The sequence below is a fragment of the Notolepis coatsorum genome, assembly GCF_963971535.1.
Source record: "Notolepis coatsorum genome assembly, chromosome: 10".
Lineage (NCBI taxonomy): Eukaryota > Metazoa > Chordata > Actinopteri > Aulopiformes > Paralepididae > Notolepis > Notolepis coatsorum.
The window spans coordinates 49,066,435-49,084,186 of NC_140174.1; the positions used below are offsets into that span (position 1 = coordinate 49,066,435).

Consider the following 17,752-nt stretch of genomic DNA (forward strand, 5'->3'; position numbering starts at 1 on the left):
GGATCTTTTTGTCCGCGGGACGAAGACTGTAAAAAAAATTTGGATGTAAGGATGTTTAATAACCATTTTCATCATAAAAATTCAGTGCCCCCGAAATACAAAAAAAAAGCCCCCGAAAATCAATTAAGGGGGGCAAAGAAAGCCCTTGAATTTTTTTTTAATTTATTTCTAACCCTGGTAGGGGAGATACAGGAGAGAAGGTTCTTTATTGAGACAGTCTGAAGGTTGATAGGGGAGAGTAGGGGAGATACAGGAGAGAAGGTTCTTTATTGAGACAGTTGGAAGGCCGATAGGGGAGAGCAGAGAGATACAGGAGAGGAGGTTCTTTATTGAGACAGTTGGAAGGTTGATAGGGGAGATACAGGAGAGAAGGTTCTTTATTGACAGCCTGAAGGCTGATAGGGGGAGAGTAGGGGAGATACAGGTGCAACTGCAAATTATGTCCCCACCAGAAAACTAACATCTAACATTAACATATGCAATAAACATATATATCATGATCTGTTTCATCTAATAATAAGATACAATTTCAGTCTGTTCACCTCATTCTAAAAAAAATTTTGCAGTAAAATGAGATTGTCAAGCAAAAAATATATAAATAATAATAATATCGATACTTGGTGTTACTGTATTGATATAATATCTGCACGCAAAATATCGCAATATATTGCTGTATTGATTTCCCCACCCCAGTGGGGAACTGGTTCCAGACAGTTCTTACACCGCTATCTCTCTTGACACTTTTAACACATTCACTGCCAACAACGATTAAACTCGTTACTGACCGTCAATCGTTGAACGCCAACAACGGGTATACTCGTCATTTGATCGTTATTTCTTTTATTCGATATTTCCATTCATTATCCATCCAGGGAGCCTGGTGTTATCATAGGGAATGAGTCTGAGATCGCAAAAGTCCAATACGGCCGCCTGGTAGGATGCGGCCGGTATTGCACATCCTTTGAAACTCTGTGTATTGGGCTGTGTGTCGATTATATTGGTCGGGCGGACTTTTCCATGTCGGGCAAGGGGAACGGTTGTCAAGTCAAGTCAAGTCAAGAGTTTTATTTGTCACGGCATACAAGTATACAATGAAATGCGGGTGGTCTTGCCTGCAACGATGTGCAATACAGTAATAACAACATATAATGGAATCCAATAAAACAACATTGTGCAATAAACAGTAACATAGTAGGGCATATCGGTATTTGTACATAAGTTATTTACAGAGCATGGAGGACATGCTAGGTCCTGTGGTAGTGCATACACTGTTAGCTACGGATGAGGCACTGGGTCTTTCTGTACATTGCTATTTTATACAATCTCAGGTTATACTATACTATTTTTAAAGTGACCTTTCCTTAGTGGCCATAAGTGTGGGCGTGTGCAGCATGAGTGTGTGCTCATGTTAAAGTGGCTGCTAGTGTGTGAGCGTGTACAGTGTGTGTATCGTGTGTGTGCTCATGTGTGCTTGAGTGTGGAGAGTTCAGTGTTCAAGGCTCTGATGGCCTTGGGGAAGAAGCTGAGCCGAAGCCTCTCTGTCCTAGTAGCTGGGGTTCGCAGGCGTCTGCCTGACCTCAGCAGCATGAACAGGCTGTTGTTGGGGTGGTGTGGGTCTTTCATTATTCTGCAGGCTCTGGATTTGCACCTCTTGTTGTATAGAACCTGCAGGGGTGGTAGTGCAATACCCGTGGTACGCTCGGCTGAGCGCACCACTCTCTGTAGGGCCTTCTTGTCCTGTGCCGTGCTGTTTCCAAACCAGGCAGTGATGTTTCCAGTCAAGATGCTCTCTACAGCTCCTGAGTAGAAGGACTGGAGTATCTTCCCAGATACTCTGAACTTCCTTAACTGTCTCAGGTGGTAGAGGCACTGCTTCGCCTTTTTTACGACTGAGTCTATGTGTGTTGACCATGTCAGATCCTCTGAGATGTGGACCCCCAGGTACTTAAAGCTGCTCACCCTGTCCACGGTAGCCCCGTTTATCCTCAGTGGTGTGTGTCCCGATCGGCTTGAGGAGCGTCAAATGCTCCAGATCGATAATGTATGGCGGATTATGTTGGCGACACGATCGACACCAATACTGGGACTCACGATCAGATAATTGGAATATTCTTTTTCGGGCACATCCTAGTCAAGGTAAGGGCTATATCATATAAATCTTGCATTGATCAAAGCATGCCTTCATTGTGATCCGAGCGTATGTGTGTAACACTAGTCCATAACGTATTCCGTTGGTGACGATCGAAGCATAAAAAAACTATATTCATGATGGAACATAATACAAATCATATGCATTTGTAGCGTGTGTAGAGACGAAATGGCAATGGATTTAGTATAATACACGTTGCGGGCTATTACTAGCCTCCCAGGAATTACCATAGACCGGTCTAAAACCATACTTATTCACCACGGTATAAAACGGGATGTTTGTATGGATGGATTTCTTTTTTTCTTTTTCACATATTGAACGATAGATACTCGATGTCAAATGGGCCATAGTATTGCATCCATAGCTATAATATAGAATATAGTTATAGTTCTGCAAACAAGGTGACGGACTCCATTAGTTTAATGCATGGCAGCGCATAGCCGTATCCCGGAAACAGCGTGGCAGCCAATGAGTTAAGCAACGTTATTGGATTTGTCAATAACGGAGAGTACCTTCAGTCCATCCAAAAATATTGAGATATTGGAAGCAGAACATAGCGTTAGTGTTGACTTCCATTAGTATTGAAAGCAAATGTCAAAATGTTCCGGCTTTTGCAAAATCTTTTTTGGATGGGCCGAGGCTAATCTGATCTGACAAATGTGGACAGACCCTTTCAGCCAACAGATCGTACAGCTTCCAAACACTTTACAATATGCATCAATCAGACCTGCGTGGGAACGTACAGTTTATTTTAAAAGAAGATGACACATATTGATCAGGGACATCCTCAGGCAGATTTCTGTTTTTTCTGCTGCTTCCACTGACACGACTCTAGCACTGAAAACCATACGCTGCCAGCGTTGACACATTCCCACACAACCCCTTTGTTAAATAGCAGAGGGATTTACTTTACACAGAGAGAGAGAGAGAGAGAGAGAGAGAGAGAGAGAGAGAGAGAGAGAGAGAGAGAGAGAGAGAGGCGGTGGGAAATATTAAATTACTCTGCTTTTTTTCCCTAAATGCTGCCCTTATTTGGGGAATCCTCAGCAGTAGCTGCCCTCCTTAAAAGGCAATGAGGGAGAGAGGAGGAGGAGGAGAGGCTGGAGGAGGAGGAAAGGCCGGAGGGGATTTCAGTCACATGGTGAATGGCTTCCTCGCTGGCTGCTGGGGTGGACAGCAGCATTGGGTTTGTCTCTCTCTCTCTCTGTGTTTGTGTGGGGTCTATCTGTATCTGTATGTGTGCACGCGCATTTGTGTGTCTGTATGTATCGGTGTGTGTCCCTGTGTGTAACAGAGAGATGTCTGTTCCCCTACAAACGCAAATGGAGCAGTTATCGGTTTTAGTTGCAGATTGTGGCCATTCCTCCCTCTCTAGTCCTCTCTCTGCTCCTCTCTCTAGTCCTCTCTGCTCCTCTCTCTGCCCCTCTCTCTGCCTCTCTCTCTGCCCCTCTCTGTCCCTCTCTCTGCTCCTCTCTCTAGTCCTCTCTCTGCTCATCTCTAGTCATCTCTCTCTAGGCCTCTCTCTGCTCCTCTCTAGTCATCTCTCTGCTCCTCTCTCTGTCTCTCTCTAGTCCTCTCTCTGCTCCTTCCCTCCCATGCCTGGCAGGGATGGAGGGATGAATAGAGCAGGAAGCAGGCTCTGGGAGGAAAAAGATGACCCCACCCCGACCCCCTGCTTCACCCACTTGAATTGTTTGAAGCGCTGCCCTCTCTGGTGTGTGTATGTGTGTGCGTGCGAGAGCATGTGACCTGTGACCTTTCCTAGAACATAGCCAGGGTGCGTGTATGCTTTTACTAACCCAGTTGTGTTTCCGGGTTCCCGTTTTGCACTCTGATTGGCCACTGACCTACACGCGTACGCCCCCCCTCGCTATCGCCTTTGGGGCGTGAGATATAGGAAGGCAGTAATAATAAACGCACTCGAAACAGCTATTACCAGACAATTACAACAGTAGTGGTGCCTGCTTCAAATGTCACGTATTATAGGCTATAAGCCTGTGTAGATCTATTCGAATAATAAACATCGCCACCCTCTAGCAAAACATGACACAATGTGATCCTATCTCCGATAGAGAGGCTGGTCGCAGAGACGCGAGTTGAACGAACACATCGGGAGAATGAATGAACCTGACGTAAACAAGACAAAAGTCTTTCTCTGGTCTGCATCCCCTTAACAATTGTGTGTATTGAGCCGTACTGTATTGTACGATAGAGCGGCTGGTCGCAGAGACGCAAGTTGAATGAACACATCGGGAGGAGAATGAATGAATGAATGAAAACTTTATTTAACAGATTGCAGAATGGGTACAATACAGTACGGCTCAATACACACAATTGTTAAGGGGATGCAGACCAGAGAAAGACTTTTGTCTTGTTTACATCAGGTTCATTCATTCATTCATTCTCCTCCCGATGTGTTCGTTCAACTCGCGTCTCTGCGACCAGCCGCTCTATCGGAGATAGGATCACATTGTGTCATGTTTTGCTAGAGGGTGGCGATGTTTATTATTCCGAATAGATCTACACGGGCTTATAGCCTATAATACGTGACATTTGAAGCAGGCACCACTGCTGTTGTAATTGTCTGGTAATAGCTGTTTCGAGTGTGTTTATTATTACTGCCTTCCTATACCCAGTTAAATCTGTCTTCATATCTCACGCCCCAAAGGCGATAGCGAGTGGGGGCGTACGCGTGTAGGTCAGTGGCCAATCAGAACGCAAAACGGGAACCCGGAAACACAACTGGGTTGGTAAAAGCATACACGCAGCCAGGGCTGAATGGAAAGCACAAAGCCTGTGTGTTTATACAGTGTGTGCACTCACTTACACTGAGTATAAGCCCTGATAAAAAGAAAGAACGCCAGGCAGAGGTAATTATCAATAACAAATATCTTCCCTGAAACACACTCACACCAGGGTATTCTAAGCAGAGCATCACAAATCCCATTCCGTCTCCGTTTATACCAAATACGGCCTTTTCCCCTCCCCTGAAATGACGCTGTCCTGAGAGTGTACGTGCGCGCATCAAAAGCTGTGTAAGTGTGTGTGCGTCAGCGGACTGTCTGTGAGTGTGCATGCCTTTAAAAGGATAAGCTTGCTGCTCTTCGAGTGCCCAGACTCTGCTAGCGTGAACCTGGGTAGATGCTAAGATTGGATGGGGGTCATCCACGTTTTACTGGGGGTCGTCGGTTTTTGGCCAAGCTGCAGAGCCGCGAGCCGCCACAATGTTAACCTCAAAGGTTGTTTTTAAACCTCTCCCTACGCTTAACCACCGCCACTACCTAAAAGAAACAAAACACTTTCTTCCAGGCCATCCGATCTAGCGTCTACCATGAACCCGGCATTCCAGGAAAGCAGTCCAGTAACAGGCTAAATATGTGGGTGATTAACTGCTTTACCTGGCAGAGGAGAGCAAGGTTTTAAAACAGCCTATATATATCTGGCCTTCTCTACACTTGCGTGTGTATAGTCAGCTCAAGTGCTGTACCGCCTCCCCATCACTGAAGTTTTGGATTTTGATTGACAGTGTCCTAAGTAACCCCTGTGGCTCCCAGTACAAGCATCTGTGGGGGAGACACAATAAATCCCGCGTTAAGAGCAACACAAATTCAGTGTGAGGAAATCAGCTGTTTGTAGTCATCTTGGGGGATGTGTGACTTGGCTGATGTGGCCATTCCCAAGCTTTATAAATACTCCCCACCTATATACACAAACCACTTAGTTAGTTCAGTCTTCTTGTAACCAATATATTTTCAGATTTTTTTCCCCCCATGTAAGGATTTAGTCACTGCCGTTAGGAATGCCCATAGACCAGGTACACAGGGTAAATGGTAAAATGGTAAATGGTGCATAATCTACATAGCGCTTTTATCCAAAGCGCTTTACAATTTTTGTTCCTCACATTTTACCCATTCACTCGCACACAGATGGCAGAGGCAACCATGCAAGGTGCCAACCTGCTCATCGGGAGCAATTAGGGGTTAAATGTCTTGCTCAAGGGACACTTGGACACGCTGCCCGGGAGGAGCAGGAATCGAACCGGGAACCTTCGGATTAACAGACGAGCGCTCTACCTCCTGAGCCACTGTCACCCACTGTCGGGTAATCATCACAGGTGTAACATTAATTATGGTTCCGTTTAGGTGCCAGAGGCAGGACCTGGTATAATGCATGCTAGCTCACTGGAATAGCACACCATATTTAACCATATTGTTACACCTGCGTTTACCCTGCTATGATACTATTGATTAGGGGGTGTGTAACGATCCATCGATCTAAATCGATGCATCGATTCAATGATCAACGCTCCGACATCATCGACGCAAAGTGAAAACGTCAATCCATATCATCATCTTTAACACAATCTGCGCCAGAAACAAGTTAACTCGTTATTGCCCGCCAATGCGTTAAGCGCCAGAAACGAGTTAACTCGTTTTTGGGATCGTTATTTCGTTTATTCGCTATTTCTATTCATAATTCATAGCTGCAGCCTCTGGTATACCCTTCAGACCCTGTCTGAGCTGGCAGACGGTCAACACCGCCCTCTACTGCCATGCGGAGCTATTGCATCTCATTGCAAATGGGCTGGTGTGTTTTAGGAGCCGATCTGAGCCGGGCGGGCGGGGTTAAAATACTCAGGCGAGCCAGTTCTATACAACAATGGGGGGGGCGAGCGCCCCACTACGACGGTCATTTCATGTATGCACAACGAGATATAATGATAATCTAGCGTTGATTTCAGGATGATTAGATAATCAGCCGAAAAATTACAACGTGATGACTGGATTACAGTAATGCCTTTTTCTCATCTTTTTCCTGGAATTACTCAAACGGTATAAAACGGAAATGTACGGATGAAAAAACAATCCGTTTTGGGCATGTTGACTGGAAGCAACTCACTGACAGTCGACGGCGTTATTAGACCCATAGATATAATATAAGATATATTTTAAGCACTCGCAAATGTCGCAGTCTAAAACTATATCCATTGAATAAAGACCTGGCGATGAAGGGGGATCAGCGCCCCCTGCTGCTGGCGGTCAATGTGTTAAGATACGCCTTTATTTTGAAATTCCCATGGTGCGCTTATTTCACCGTTTCTGTCCGAGCGTACCTCCTTCCTAAACGTTCAAACAGCGCTAGCGCCAGGCAGATAATGGCAGGCAGCCAAGAAAAAGACAATGAGGATATTTACTCCCCTCTTGGGAATAAATCAGTGGTGTGGAAATATTTTGGATTGCTGAGGAAAGACGGGCCAACAGACAAAACACATGCCCTATGCAAACAACGCCATTACCAGATAAACTACACCTAATAAAAGAAACACGCCATTGACTCCTGTGCTGCTGATGTTAGTGCCAACGTGGCAGACTCGTGCTCCAAGGCTCTTTGGCCAGCTTTTCTCTGCAAAAACGGAACTACAGTACAACTCTAAAAGAGCGATGAGTATCACAGCTGCCATTTCATATTTCATTTTCAAAGACGTGAGGCGTCACAGTGTCGCCGAGAACATTGGTTTTCGTGCGCCACTGCAGACGCTGGCCGAAGAATATGCTATCTCACGAGACAGCGTTTCAGTGAAACTCGCATACGGAGTCTCAGTCTGTACAATCAGGTTCGATAAACGCAGAAGGAGTCGCCATCACTACAGATGGGTGGACGTCACGTAAACAGATATTTGGGTTGTTTTGGATTCATTATTTCCACATAGAACTCTCATAATCTTTCCACATGTAGTGGATCAAACAGAATCCTTATCCATATTTTTATTAATTTCTATGCCTGAACCCCCACTATGTTACTACTGTGAAGGGAGGTGGTGACATCACTGTGAGCAGTGTTCTGAAGAACGGAGTGGAGCTTTTGGTAGACGGATACGGTAACCTACATGGTACATAATTGACCTATCTCAAACCATGCCCTCTTTTCTTGATCCTCCAATCACAACTGCCGCTTCCCTGAGTTGCGATTGGAAGATTATCAATTACATTTTGTTGACGTTAGTACTACTCAAAATCAACTGATCGCCAGAACTGTTATAATAAAATAACACAGCATGTCAAAGCGTTCAAACAAACTTTGAAGCAACGGTTGTGATTGGAAGATGGAGAAAAGAGGGCAGGGTTTGAGATAGCTAATTAAGGGGCAGACGAGACCGGAGGGGCGGACTAGACCCACTGACCTCCTCTCTGGGCTGAGGACGGCCTCCCTCCCCTGCCTGTCGGGGCTCCTCAGCCGGCTCCTCTTCTCCGCCTTCCGGGCCTCGGCCTCCAGGCGGCGGGAGCGCGGCGTGTCGTGGTGGCCGTGGGAGAAGCCACCCCTGCTGCCGGCGGCCGGGTGGCTGTCGGTGCTGGTCACCGTGCTGCCGCTGGCGTCCGAGTCCAGCGAGCTGACCGAGCCGCTGATGTGCGAGCCGTTGGAGAGCAGCGAGCTGCCGGAGGGGAAGGGATCGCTGGGGGCGGGGGAGAGGCAGCGCGGGACGCCCCCCAGGCTGGAGCAGGAGCCGCTGGGGGAGAGGAGGCTGTGCGCCGACTGGGGCGCCGCGGCGTGGAGCGGCGGCCCGCCCGCGTCGTCGCCGTTCACGGAGCCCGCGTCGGACCCCCGGCCCGCGGAGGCACAGTCGCCTGGACCAGACAGACGAACACAGAGTGAGGAATGTAACCCGCAAGACAAAGTAAGTCATTACAAAATACAATACTAATAAAAATACAACACAATTTACACAAACAGAAATAGTACTGCAGTACTACGGATAAAACAATACAAATACAACAGAAAAATACAAGTCACACAGTCAAAATAGAAGCACGGATGTACGGCTCAACCTGAAAACCGGAATGAAAAGCCAGTGAGAAGAGGCGGGTCTTAAATGTAAAGACTTAAAAATCGCTAGGGTTGGGGCAAATCTAATAAGTAAAGGTAAACAGTTACACATCTGGGGGGCAGCTACATATTCAAACTTTTCAAGCACGTAAAAAAACGACGTAAAAAAAAAGTAGTTTGGAGATATTCCTCCAGACCTGCAGGGGGCAGCAGCGGGGGCAGATCAGCGGCGGACCAGACAGCGGCCCCGTCAGCCTCCCTCTGGCTCAGCTCTTCCTGCCAGATGATGGAGCTGGAGTCCGGAACCTTCTCCGCCTCGGGGATCCCTGAGCCCGTCACCGCCACCTTGGCCGGACCGGGCTCCTGGACGCGGCGCGGAGAGAGGAAGAAAGACATCGTCAATTTAATGGAAGAAAATCTGTGGTCACATACAAAATCATTTAAATACTCTTTGAGGATTTAGAAATCATTGCTAACCAACTCAACTTTGTTTGTCCCGAGGAAAGCAACAGTTGCGATTGGAGGATGAAGAAAAGAGGGCGGGGTTTGAGATAGGGATGCACCGATCCGATATTAATATTGGATATCGGCCCTGATATGACTAAAATAGCTGGATCTGGTATCAAATATTTTTTTTATAAACTGATTTTTTTTAGGAATATAATATAATAAATTATAAATAACAATTCAGTACATTTATATTTATGTGTTCATTTGTTACATTTAGTTTCACTAAGTTAGGGAAATAATGTTTTAAGTCAAGCCTGATGTTGCCTTGCACAAAATAATGATCCCAGTCTCTTCCACACAGTGAGGCATACAGTTTATTAATTGAACAATGGGGATTGGTACTCGGTATCGGCCGATACCCAAAGCCCAGGTATCGGTATCGGTAGTGAAAAAGGCGGATCGGTGCATCCCTAGTTTGAGATAGGCCAATTGGGTCCCTGGAAGAGGAGGTTCTGAGTTGTTTACATATGCAGGGCCTATAAAGAACTATCTTCTAAGCTTACGGTTGATTCACAGCCTCAAGAAAGATGTTGTTGTGCCATGAGTCATTTGGGTGCAGCTTTAGACAGTTACCTGTGAGGTTGTAGGCTCCACCTTGCGTTTCTTCTTCTGGTTCTGCTTGTTGGTCCTGGGGTACACCACCAGCTGTTCACTCCACCTGAAGAGAGGGCCGCAAGCAGACAGGGCCGTTATTACACTCAATTATTCATACTGTCACACACACACTGATAATTATTATACATGAAATCATACACACAAAAATGCCCATTGATAATCATACGCAAAAAACCATATGCACGTGCACACACACATGCACATTGATGCAGGGGAATCATGGAATCACTTAAAACGTGACCACTTGTTTATTTTAATTAATAACAGCCTATATTGACTTGTAATTGCTTTCTTTGATGTGCTATTGCACATGAGCTGTATTTATTTTTGTGTGCTGGTGATTTATCGCATGTTTTAAATTGATTGTGTGCGTTTTGTAACCTCAAATGCCATGTACACTCTGCGTCACTGGAACACACACACACACACACACACACACACACACACACACACACACACACACACACACACACACACACACACACACACACACACACACACACACACACACACACACACACACACACACACACACACACACACACACACACACACACACACACACACACACACACACACACACACACACACACACACACACACACACACACACACCTTATCCACTGATAATCACACACAGAAAACATGCACACACACACACGTACCCATTGATAATCTCTTTATTCTCTCCTCTGATGAAGTACTCGTGCTCCGGGGTGATGATGCAGAGGGCGTTCTTCTGGCCCGTCTTGGGCTCGGCGTCGATGACGTCTGTACACAGGTTCATGTTGACAGTTCCCTGAGGCAGCGTGCTCGGCTGGAGGGGGAAAGACAATGTGCTTGAGGATCACATTAGCTTAGAGAATATTCCACCGCTCCAGAGGTGCTCCACAGGTCGCTCACTCGCCGCCTCGTTGCCATACGGGCAGCCGCCGAGCCGAGCGCAGAGACCGCCGGTGTGCGATCGTGTTCCCCTGTGTGTGTTCCAAAACCGCACAGAGAAATTTGGGAAAAAGAAAAAACGTGATTTGGTATTACGTGACTTTCCATGGACTTGAGTCATCAAGTATTACAATGTCTCTCTCTCTCTCTCCCTCTCCCTCAGAGGACACATCAGGCCTATCAGGAGTCTACTGTAAGGTCACCCCACTGTTATCAACAGGTCACCATGGCAACCAGGGAAATCCTTTCAGTTCCAGTACCCACAGGGTGAATAGAGGAGATGACAGCATTGGGAGGCTGGGCTAAAGCTGCTCTCTGTGTGTGTGTATGTATGTGTATGTGTATGTGTGTGTGTGTGTGTGTGTGTGTGTGTGTGTGTGTGTGTGTGTGTGTGTGTGTGTGTGTGTTCTGTACAGCAGCTGAGGGATGGAGGACACATTTCTTCTAATTCCTGGAGCATGAGAGAATCCTGGGGCGCTGGGCTGCCCATATGATAACAATAATCCCACCCCTTTTACCTCCTTGATGGATTAGCTTTGGTAACTCCACGTCTGTTCCAGTAAAATGCCTAAGACCAATAGATTCCACATTCCCTTGGTTTATTACAGGACAGTTAGGAATACGTGCATTACTTGCGTGCAACTCCAGTGCCGGTTCAAACAGCCACACAGAGACACAAACACTGGCCTGAACTTCCGCCATATTTGTTTGGCTGGCCTGGACAGTGATGTCATTGTTATCTCTACCTGCTCATTTATTGTCTCGTCATCGTCATCTACGGACCACAAAATTCCCCTGAACTTCCTCTCTCTCTCAGACCCCCAGATCTGGTCTGAGTCCTGCAGTGTGTTATCAGGCTGTGCTCTGCCTGCTGCTGTAGATGTAGAACAGGTGCCGTTTCTCTCCCCAGCTCCTTTTAAGGCCCTTCAAACACAGATCCAGCTTTATTAAGGTCCGCCAGTAGACCCCGGGGGGCGCCAAATATGGCAATTACACTGGGTCGCACTCCGAGAGGAACTCAGGAGAACATAAGGACTCCCTCCATTAGACAAGAGAACAGAGAGCGAAGACAGAGAGGGGAGGGGTCTAGGCTATTAATACTGTAGAGGACGAGGGACGAGTCCTGCACAGGGGTGACCCTTCCCTCACACACATCTGTAATGGCTGTGGAGAAAATCCAACAGTCTATTAGGGATCCTTAGTTCTTCATTTACCACTATGAATGAAAGGAAGGACCTCCAGCTGGTCTTTATCTTTATTGATATGGCTTAAGCCTGTGTGCTCTGACTCTACCAGGCTTTATCAGGCTTGTAAAACTCAAGTAGCTTAAATCGTTTTCACCGTCTTTCACTGTGATAATCCACTGCCCTCGTCTACAGAGCAGACCTCTAGATTGCCGGTGAAGCGAACATGGATGGCTGGTACGACGTATAGGACTGAGACACAACTGTACAAAAGAAGCAGAGAGCATACATGTATATTTAAAATACTGTATTATTTTAATTACAATGATGACAATGACTACTCTCCTAATGGTCATTGTACAGCTTGTACAGGCAAAGTTGACCAAAGTTAAAATAAAAGGTTGACGCCAGATGCTGGTCCACGGTCAGTTCTATGTGTGGGTTACTTGTTACACCGAAGGCTGGATTTCATAAACGCCTGCTGATGTATATAAAAAGGAGACTGCTGTTGCTTAGAAACGTCGGTCCAACTCATTCTGGCACCAAAACAGAGGAGATGAATCTGCCAAGACCGCCATTCAAACCCTGACGAATTATGGCTGGGTTTGATTTCTGCACAACAGATCCAATCCCATATCCTCCGATTGTGTCTGCCTTCCATGGGGCCGGCTATTTTTAGCCCCGCAGCGGGGTATTATTAAAACTAACAACTTTCTCACAGACTCCTCAGCTCTCCAGAAACATGTCACACAAAAGAGCTAATAAAACAGAAACACCGGAAACAGACGGAAATGTTACAACCCGTATTAATCAATCAGGGAAAACGGATTCAAACCAAAAGAGAGACCAGTGCCTTTAAAGCTAAATTACCCGTTGAATAGGGTAATACCGCAACCCGGCTACTGCAAAGCAATTTCCCCCTCACCTCATGTCGAAAAATTTTGGGTATTTTTAATTGTATCCCAAACCAAATAGTAAACCCCCCCCCCCACTCCCAAAAAAGACTGTTAAAAAAACTGAGAGGAAAAAACACACAGAATTAAGTGGAGTACACCCACTCTATAAAGGATAAATCCTTCAGGAGGTTTTTATAGGCCGAGCCAGTGTCAAGTCCCGTCAAGAGGGTTGCCGCGGTAGGCTGCGGCGAGGAGGCCGCTGTTTTATATGGCACATGTGCCTCGACACGCAGTGCCCTCCATCAAAACTCCTCTCCGGCACTCAACAGACAGGAACTGCCAGTCTAGCCCCCCCCCCCCCCCCCCTCCTGCTCAGACGACTGCCATATTAGAATGCTTTCACAGCCGTAAACTGGCATCCTGGATCCAACACCTGGTAAGCGGTCGACTCCGGCTGGAGGGAAGTGGCTGGTTCGAGGAACGCCTCGACTGGCTGGACTGTAGGGACTGCTGGGTGTCTCAGTGACAGGGCTGGACAGAGGAGAGTTATACGATCAGAGCAGAGTGTTGCGCTGCGTGGCCTTGCTCCCTTCACGATTCTCCTCGTGGTTATTGCCCCTTTCAACCTCAACACTTTCAGGGTGGTCTAAGCTTAAGTTTCCACTGCTCCCTCCCAGAGTTAATTTATCCATTTTGACTCATTTTTTACCATCACTCTCAGTGCTGCATCCAGTCAGACCAGCGGTGTCCATCTTCGTCTTCCAACAGTGTCAGTCTAATAATTACCAGCAACCAATAGTTGCGAACTCTCCTGTGATCCTAATACACATCGCAATGACGATCCGCAGCATCATCAGAACTGGGTGCTCGGCATGGCAGACTGCGTGTGGAATGTTTGGGTCTGGGGCATATCTGACGTTTCACTGTGGTTTTGGGGTCTCTCTCTCTCTCTCGCTCTATCTCTGGTCCTGGAACTAAGAGCCTGCTACAGTTCACCAAATATGGGCATATGAGAGGAATGCTGCTTGGAAGACTGGAGAGCATCTCTCCCCTCTCCTCTTGGCCAATAGTTTGGCTTTAACACATTCGGGGCCATTGGGGGCCGTCTAATCCCACTCTATGAGGCCAGCTTTTCATTACAAGTTTTCACTGTGCGTGAGGTGGTTTGTAGAGCTAAATCTATATTTTATATTATTGCTATGTGTCCATTGTCAATTGACAGTATAAACCTTCCCTTCAATATGCCATAAAGAAATTATTTTCTCATCAATACGTTCCCGTTTTACAGCGTCGTGAATATGAACTATATACCGCAATGTTCTGGGGTAATTCCTGCAAAGCTAGTTATAGGGCGCTAAGCTAATAACGTTAAATCTATGGCGTTTCGGCCCTACACAAGCTAAAGTAAAAAATCTAAATGCATATGATCGGTATCATGCAGGGCTTGACATTAAGGCTTGTCCTATTGTCCGGGACAAGTAAAATAAATGGTCGGACAAGCATAATACAATTTAACTTGTCCGACTGGACAAGTAAAAAGATAATATATATATATTCCCCAAACGAATAGTAAAGTTATTCCATCTGATCAGAAAGTGCCTGTCTCAGTGTCACACTGGAAACTCTCAATCTCTGTACGTCAATATTACTTGTCCCGGACAAACGGTGACAGTCTTCTGGGTGCTCGCTTAGTTGACACCGACAGTGGCACGAGACCCGCGAAAATATCAGAATGTTTAATAGAATGTTTAATAAAAGTTGGTTGTTTTGTTGTTACCTGTTGCTCTAATGTGCCTATTGTTAAAATAAATTATTTCAAATAAAAATACAATTATTTATTTGAATGGTGTTATTTATGGCAATAACAACTATACCGTAATAACAACTATACCGTAATAACAACTATACAACTATAGGCATAGACCAGGGTTTAACCCCTGGTCGTCAAGAGAGAGGGGAGATGAGAAAGATGAGCTGACCGTGCTGATGGGGAGTGAAGATGAGCTGGAGGACTGATCATAAAGTATATACCCCACACACACAAATACTAGGGATGCCCCGATCGATCGGCCACCGATCGTTATCGGCCGATAATCAGTATAAATATGCGATCGGTGATCGGTGATAATGTTTTATTTTCACCGACCGTCAAACCCGCTCTCACTCGCTGTCGCTGAGTTCTGTCTCAGACACCGGTGGTGCGGCGTCTGCTCTCGAGTCCAGCCCCTCCTGCACGCATGTAAACACAGGTCTAGTCTAGTGAGACGGCGTGTCGGCGTCTCCCTGAGCTAACGTTAGCTTAGCTACCGTTACAAAATGACCCAGTCAACTATTCACTTTTAGTTTAATACATGATGAGGCATTGTCTAACCGAACGGTATCTAGCCGGCCAGCTACCGATAGCTCCTGACATCAACAAATGCTCCAGCAAGTATAGTAGGTAGGTATGATACCTGTTAGCTGTTAGCTGTTAGCTCACGTTAGCGCAAGTTAGTTCACTGTTAAAAACGAAATGTCCCATTGAACTAAATAATTCACTGAGGCGTTGTATTAACGTTATATATCCGGCTAGCAGTAGCTATGATAGCTCCTGATATCAATGTCTTATAACACTGATCGATGGGTATTCGAGCTGAGGGCTTGCTGAGCACAGTTAAGTAACGTTATACCAATAGGGTCCAGGTGCAGCGCCAGAGAATCCTGGCCGTAGCTCGAGGCTACTCGAGTATAGGTCCAGCTGCAGCTCCGGAGAATCCTGGCTGTAGCTGGAGGCTACTAGAGTACACACAGACAGTGGAGCTTGTTGCGTGGTGGCGATGTCTCGCAGATAATACAAGTACAAGTCTAATTATATAATATATATATTTTATAAAAAAAATTAAAAATAAATTATATAAAATAAATTTGAATTTCTTTTAATCAAAAACGATTGGTATCGGATCTGTATCGGCCGATATGGCTCACGACGATCGGTGACAAAAAACGTGATCGGGGCATCCCTAACAAATACACACACACTGTGTTTAAGTTATTAAATCATAATAATTGTCCAAATCTCTTGTCGGTTTTATAGATTTTTTAATAGGCCTTTATTTTCACAAGTACATTTCGGACAAGTAAGTTTAGCTTTCGGACAAGTAAAATATCTGAGCAAAAAGTTAATGTCAAGCCCTGTCATGTTCCACCATGAATGCATGAAAGGGGGGGGGGGTCGTTTCTGATTATTGATTACCAATAACGGCATTCGTTATTGCAACATCATACGCTGACCGGGTGGATGGCTATGAGAACAAGGCCCGATCAGACTGAAATTGACGTCAAATCGCTCTTACCTGTGGCCGGTTGGATTACAAAAATAATTTCCCAGTTATTTGATCGCCATCTGGTAGATCAATATGTCCATTGGCTGATGCAATATTCCTTTACTGCATACTGAATTCGGCGTCGCAAAAAGTATTCCAGGCGATCTAGTAAAGCCATAGCTTTAGGCTAACAGAAAAGCTAACCCGTAGCGAAAAAAAAGTGACACCCGGCCAGCGCCAATTTTCGGAGCCCCGATATGCCGTTTCCAGCCAAAATACAGCTCTGTGACATTGAGTAGGATATTAAAATGGAATAAAAGCAAAACCGAGTGGTAACACGTATATATACACGTGGTTGGCCTTTTAACACATTGATTGCCAAAAATGTTGATCTACGGTTCCGTCGCCCGATCGCTGAGTGCCGGAAACGTAGATCTACGTTTCTGTCACGGTATTTCTTTTATTGGCTATTGCCATTCATAATTCAGCGGGGCACCTTGTGCATACTGTTCTGAGTGTGTCTGAGCTGGCAGACGGTCTTATACCGCCCTCTAACGCCTTCCGGCATTATTGCACCCAGTTAGAAACAGGTTAGTTTCTAACGTTACGTGTTTATTGAATTATACAAAAACACTGTTTTCGTGTCTTTTCCCTGGAATTGCTCAGAAGCGGCCGGATTATGTTCATATTCAAAACGGTATAAAACGGAAATGTACGGATGAAAAAAAATCTGTTTTTGCACGTTGACCAGAAGCAGCTCACTGAGACTCGAGGGCATTATTATACCCATAGATATACTATAAAATATAGGTTTAGCTCTACAAACTAAAACTACGTTTACATGGGTTTAATGGGCGGCACGGAAGGGGTCACTTCCCGGAAGGGGCGTGACACTCAATGTGTTAAGGATGGCGCCCAATCACGTATATATACGTGGTTGGCCGCGAATCGGTTAAGAGGCCACCGCTTCACATTGATGTAGCGCCCCGGCGTGTACTGGTCCACAACATAGCAAGCAGTGTCATCATGTCCCCCCTGTAGTCTTTTTTCATGGATTACAATAGATACAGCCACCTCTGGGTGAAAAGAAAATACTTTAACAAAGCTATAGGACGGAAGAAACTATTTCAAGGATGACAAAATGCTGTATTGGGTGAACTGGGATCTGGTTACTGGGTGCCCTGTTCATTATTGCCGACATTGATGTAGTTTCCATTTTTACCCCTCCCGTCATCATACCATCTGGCTGTCTAATTGTGGCTTCTTCAGCAGGCCAAGAGGAGAAGAATGACTAATAATGATCACTTTGAGCATGGGCTGCTGGGGCGATAT

The 17,752-nt window shown here is 45.8% G+C and overlaps 1 protein-coding gene across 2 annotated transcripts in view; it reads right to left on the reverse strand.

Annotated features, from left to right (window-relative positions):
• LOC311235974 (myosin phosphatase Rho interacting protein) overlaps nt 1–17,752 on the reverse strand; it is a 106,625-nt gene that overhangs the window by 42,311 nt on the left and 46,562 nt on the right. For both annotated transcript variants that reach the window (XM_084323521.1, XM_084323522.1), the window contains exons 4-7: nt 10,762–10,913; nt 10,055–10,139; nt 9,169–9,334; nt 8,331–8,772 (exon numbers count right to left, since the gene is read on the reverse strand). In XM_084323521.1, coding sequence (XP_084179647.1) covers nt 8,331–8,772; nt 9,169–9,334; nt 10,055–10,139; nt 10,762–10,913 — 845 coding nt within the window. The remainder of the gene's footprint in view (nt 1–8,330; nt 8,773–9,168; nt 9,335–10,054; nt 10,140–10,761; nt 10,914–17,752) is intronic.